This window comes from Ostrea edulis, chromosome 1 (assembly GCF_947568905.1).
Source record: "Ostrea edulis chromosome 1, xbOstEdul1.1, whole genome shotgun sequence".
NCBI classification, from domain to species: Eukaryota; Metazoa; Mollusca; class Bivalvia; order Ostreida; family Ostreidae; genus Ostrea; species Ostrea edulis.
In genome coordinates this window covers 99,507,994-99,514,330 of record NC_079164.1, presented here as the reverse complement: position 1 = coordinate 99,514,330, position 6,337 = coordinate 99,507,994, and the positions used below count along the sequence as shown (strand labels likewise).

General features: G+C 38.6%; 1 protein-coding gene across 1 annotated transcript; it reads left to right on the top strand.

Annotated features, from left to right (window-relative positions):
* The first annotated feature begins 698 nt into the window (after positions 1–698).
* Positions 699–3,341, top strand: LOC125670744 (forkhead box C1-B-like). The gene is given in 2 exon segments (XM_048906099.2): positions 699–2,856; positions 2,859–3,341. Coding segments are annotated over 2 exon segments (1,161 nt in total). The 5' UTR covers positions 699–1,772; the 3' UTR covers positions 2,936–3,341.
* Positions 3,342–6,337: the final 2,996 nt, after the last annotated feature.

The following is a 6,337-nucleotide window of genomic DNA, read 5'->3' as shown; positions in this document are numbered from 1 at the left end:
TTATACAGTGAATTGTCCCCCTTCCTTTATATTTTATACAGTGAATTGTTCCCCTTCTTTTGTTTTATATTTTATACAGTGAATTGTTCCCCTTCCTTTCCTCTATATTTTTATACAGTGAATTGTTCCCCTTCCTTTATATTTTATACAGTGAATTGTCCCCCTCCTTTTGTTTTATATTTTATACAGTGAATTGTCCCCCTTCCTTTCCTCTATATTTTTATACAGTGAATTGTCCCCCTTCTTTTCCTTTTTACAACGCAGCATCCCCCTTCTTTTTCTTTGCATTTATTTCACAGTGAATTGTCTCCCTTCGTTTCCTTATATTTTTGATAGAGCTAACTTCAGAAATCTCGAATATATAAATTTATTACAGTATTTAAAAACATTAGAATTGCATCATTAAACTGAATTTGTTGGCACATATTCGTTTTCTTTTGTCAATAAAATCTCTACTATTATAGTGAATCAGACTGTGTTCCTTTCTACAGGATGTACACGAGGCGATAAAAACGCTATACTGGGATAGTGTTTCATCGTCAACCTCCGACTTTTCATTCACTGTAATTTGATTTAGAGCACTATCACAACAACAGACTCTGTAAATTCCAGTAAAAAAAAAAATCAACAAGTGAAGTCAACAGTCACTTTAATTTATCCAACTGTGTATATGTAGATGTTAATACACCGAAGAGATTTTTTTTTTCGTAGATAATAATTTTCCTAGATAGAATTTTATGTTAATCTATTGTTTTTATATTGAAATACAGTAAAATTTGATAGATGATGTCTTTTTACGAATGGAGTTATTTTAGCGTTTTTATTTATAACAGTTTGTCTTTATTTCATACAGAAAAATATATTCGAAATATGTTTCTTTTTTTTCTTTTTTTAAATTGATACATGCCGTATAATTTCTCCTTATTGAATTAAACATGACTCCCAAAAATGTAACATTTATGTAACGGTAAAATAAATAATTTACTTATCGCGAAAATCTTATGCAGGTGACTGCAAAATTCAAAACAAATTAATGACTACATAAGTAAAATTACACAACGGTTAATGGTATCAAATGTTAGTAAAAATTTTGCCAAATTCCATAAAACAAAATGATACGTAATGCCAACACAGGATTTTTGTAATTTAGTGAAATAACATGGGTGTTTGGTTGCGTTTTTGCATGTTTGAACCGTTTACACTCAAAACACACCGAGCAAAAGACTGATAACGATCACAACGTTTAAAAAGTAGTTAATTAAACGCGAGAATCGGAATTACTGTTTGTAAAAATATCGCTTAATACCTGCTTATGCGAGGGGTGGTCAGTTTCTCCAATTGAAATTTCTAAATAAACAATTTTAGGACGTCCTGGGTGGGCGTATAGATAACGAGAACCGGTGTTGCTAAAACACTTACATTTAAATCCTGCAATCTGATTGGTCGACACGTGCAGAAAAGTGTTAACGTACGCCTAACTGACATGGCAAAACGCACAGGAGAAAAAGCTACTCTACAAATATTTATGGGTTTTGGCATTTATTTTAGCATCGAAAGTCAACGTGCTTTATGAAAACAATTAGATAGAACAATATATGTTATCATCACACTGGATAAACAGGGATTTAAATTTGTTTCTCCGGTGGGCAACAGACCAGTGACGATCAAGCTCTGGAAGCAATAGGATGAAACACTAATTCTGATAATTCTGAACACGCGATTTAAGGAATAGCGAAGTCTGAGAAAAAGACCTACTGAACATTATCTGAAGCATGTCTTCTTCAAATGAACTTGTTCGCGCACAACAGTTGGCAATGGTCGGAAATTCCTCTGCCGGACTCTATCCTCAATACGGGAATCTTAGCCCAGGGATGTCTCCTTATCCTTACCCCCCGGGATTGTACTGTCCGTCTTTGGATTTTAACCGAGCCTACGCTTTGAGGATGATCGAGGAGATGCACAGACGGGACCAGCCCCAGAAACCCCCGTATTCTTACATCGCTCTGATCGCCATGGCAATCAAGAATGCACCAGACAGAAAAATCACCCTGAACGGAATCTACCAGTTCATCATGGAAAGGTTTCCTTATTATCATGACAATAAGCAAGGCTGGCAAAACTCAATTCGTCACAATCTGAGTCTCAATGACTGTTTTGTAAAAGTAGCTAGGGAGAAGGGAAAACCCGGGAAAGGGAACTACTGGACTCTAGATCCGAACTGTGAGGAGATGTTTGAAAACGGGAATTATCGCCGCCGGAAGCGAAGGGTGAAAGGATCAAGCAAAGAGGATGGAGATCACCTGGATGGTGAATTCGAGGCGGAGAACCATTCGGACACAGAAGACCATGCAGACGAAGAATTAGCTGGACTAGATGAAAATGATAGTGGAATTAATGTTGCTTGTTCCGACGAGGAAAATTCTAAAGATGGCATTGTTAATCGTTTGTGCACCGAGAAGATTCCGTCCAATCCCTCCGAAATTCCGGCTATCCGAAAACGACTTTTTACTATTGATAGTTTGATCGGAGACGATTCTCCTGCTCATTTCCAGTCGGAACCGACCGCAAAACGCAAACTGGAAAATTTCGAAAAGCTACCGAATGAGAAGAAGAAGAAATATGACATTTTTGACAAAATTCCTAGTCCTCCTCCAAAGATCATTGACTTGAAGGGACAATCTCCAACCTCTTTTCAAATTTCTTTGGCTTCTGGTCTCTATGGCAACGGATTTCTTCGAAATCACCCTCATGGATTAACACAACCCATGGGAACTTACCCAGGCTATCCCCCTTTGGGTGGATTTTCCTTACCGATCAATAACCCGCAGGAATTAATCCTTAGAGCGCAAGGATTGGGCCATTTCCTAAATTCTGGGACCAGCGATCGGGATTGGACAACCCGGAATTCGTCTGTAGGACTCCGATGATGGCCTAGACTTTAATTAATAAGTTTCACTGTTTTGTACTCGGACAACCATGTTTAATAATCAGTGTGTCATAAATTCCATAATTGTTTATAATAACGAACAAAGTTGTCAATTTTTTCATCACTTCTGCCGATGTGTATGACAAGGAGAGATGACCTTAATTGTGAAAAATTGCTGTTTTTAGATGAATGACATTTCTCGTGTCCAAACCCCATTAGTGAAAGCGACAGTGAAAAAGCACTTTGTTGAAATCATTTTTAATTGTGCATTTCCTCTTTCCGATTAAGTAATACCTTGTTCTGTACGGTATCGTTGAAATGCGACCAAAAGTTTCAATGTTTTCAATTGTTTGAAAAACGGATGTTGTTAATAATTATTTGTACATTGTATTAAAATAAATAGTTCTAATTTAAACATGTGTAATATTTTTGATCATCCTGATAAACGACAGGAAATTTAGAATTATATTTCACAATGGAAAATTGTAAATTTTTGCGTTGGATAATATACGCTCTAATTTACTTACATAATGTACATTTACAAAGCACAACAGCAAGATAGTGTTATATGTTGGGTTAGGCACATGAGTTATCAAATATATCTATCGCCTGATTCGTATTAAATCGTTTAGCGTCCTCTTAGATATGTAATCAATGTTGCTTGATTATTTCTAGAAGAAATATGACCGTTTCCTGGGAGTTCTGATAGACAAGCACCCAGTCTCATGTTTGCATGCATCGAAGACCGATCTCTAGCACCAAGTAAATATTTATAATGACATTTAGGGAACCACCTATTTGATTAAACTGATTTATCTAATAATATATTGCTTTCTGAAAGGAAAAAATTTCTATTTCTTATATAAAATGTATTTTTTTTATACAAAGTGGAAAAGTTGGGACTTTCATCAAGAAGAAATAGATTGAAACAGCATGTGTGTTTATTACAAAACAATGTCAAATCTGAGACATTTTGAAATATAACTGGAATAATGGAAATACTTCCTAAAGTAGCAATTAGAATTAATAAGCAGTGAAAACATTCACGATTGTTTTCATGAGATGTTAAATTTGTTTGCCTTTTCTCTCAAATCGACAAAAATAAGGGTTAAAAACGTGTGTGTTATGATTTTTAAAAAAACATTCAGGCAATCAAAATCAATTTTGAAGAATTGTGAAATCATCCAATAGAAACAGCATAATAAACCAATGAAAAATCAATGAAAGTTATGATATTTTTCTGTTTCTCATATATAAAAAATAATGTATACGGCGGTGGCCCACTCTTATCTGAAGACATTTCATGTGTGTTGATATGGTTAATCATATGTATATCATATTCCTCGTGGGTGATGTATGTATTCTACAATTTCTTCAAGCTATTTTTAAAAGTGCTTTGAAAACGCGACTTCTGCTAGTTCGACAAAAACATGGGGAAATCCACCTGTTTACCACGTCATTGATGATGCTATAGAATTACATGCAGTTTCCCCACTTCTCGGGTACGGTCCTTTAGAATAGTACCGTGATTTCTTTCCATGAATTTCTATGAAAATGTTATAAAAACAGGGCAAAGTAAGATAAAATGTTCTTTCAATATTCAATATAACTAGCATAAAATTAATCCTATTTCAAAGGCATGTCGTAGTCCAGTCGAGCAACGTCATGTGTCTAGATCACAAATAAAAGTAAAAGGAGAGAGAATTATAATAATTGTCAGGGAGTATTTTACAACTTCATTTCTTTAAAAGAAGCACGTGTCATTTAGAAATCCAAGTTTACAGCCGAGTGAAGCCTATAGCACTGTTCAGGTACACGTCGTACAAATCATATTCCGCTACTGTTAGCCATGTACATTTCCATGTACATTGCCATTTTTTAAGATATACAAATAACCAGAACTGGAGGAAAACTATACATTCAGATCGAACCTAGCTGGTTCTTTTTCAAACTGTCGTTTGTCTGCACAATTTTACTGATTATATAGGAAGCCCGTGAACCGAACTGCTGGAATCTAGCGATCCGAGGCCCCGTGTCACAGCAGGTGTGGCACTCTGAGCTCCGGATTTTATTCCGTACACTCTGAACCCCGGGTTTTATTCCGTACACTCTGAGGGCAGGCCCGGGTTTTATTCCATACACTCTGAGGCCCGGGTTTTATTCCATGCACTCTGAACCCCGGGTTTTATTCCATACACTGTGAGCCCCCGGGTTTTATTCCGTACACTCTGAACCCCGGTTTTATTCCGTACATTCTGAACCCTAGGATTTATTCCGTACACTAGGAGGGCAGGCCCGGGTTTTATTCCGTACACTCTGAGGCCCGGGTTTTATTCCGTACACTCTGAGCCTCTGAACCCTGGGTTTTATTCCGTACACTCTGAGGGCAGGCCCGTGTTTTATTCCGTACACTCTGAGGCCCAGGTTTTATTCCATACACTCTGAGCCCCGTGTTTTATTCCGTACTTTCTGATCCCCGGGTTTTATTCCATACACTCTGAGCCCCAGGTTTTATTCCATACACTCTGAGCCCCGGGTTTTATTCCATACACTCTGAGCCCCGGGTTTTATTCCATACACTCTGAGCCCCGGGTTTTATTCCGTACACTCTGAACCCCAGGTTTTATTCTGTACACTCTGAGCCCCGGGTTTTATTCCGTACACTCTGAGCCCAGGGTTTTATTCCATACACTCTGAGCCCCAAGTTTTATTCCATACACTCTGAGCCCCAGGTTTTACTCCATACACTCTGAGCCCCGGGTTTTATTCCATACACTCTGAGCCCCGGGTTTTATTCCATACACTCTGAGCCCCAGGTTTTATTCCGTACACTCTGAGCCCCGGGTTTTATTCCATACACTCTGAGCCCCGGGTTTTATTCCGTATACTCTGAGCCCCGGGTTTTATTCCGTATACTCTGAACCCCAGGTTTTATTCTGTACACTCTGAGCCCCGGGTTTTATTCCGTACACTCTGAGCCCCGGGTTTTATTCCATACACTCTGAGCCCCAGGTTTTATTCCATACACTCTGAGCCCCGGGTTTTATTCCATACACTCTGAGCCCCGGGTTTTATTCCATACACTCTGAGCCCCGGGTTTTATTCCATACACTCTGAGCCCCGGGTTTTATTCCATACCCTCTGAGCCCCGGGTTTTATTCCGTACACTCTGAGCCCCGGGTTTTATTCCGTACACTCTGAGCCCCGGGTTTTATTCCGTACACTCTGAGCCCCGGGTTTTATTCCATACACTCTGAGACCCGGGTTTTATTCCGTACTCTCTGAGCCCCGGGTTTTATTCCATACACTCTGAGCCCCGGGTTTTATTCCGTACACTCTTAGTCCCAGGTTTTATTCCGTACACTCTGAGGCCGCAGGGTAAATCCCCGTACACCCTTGATTGGACCTGGC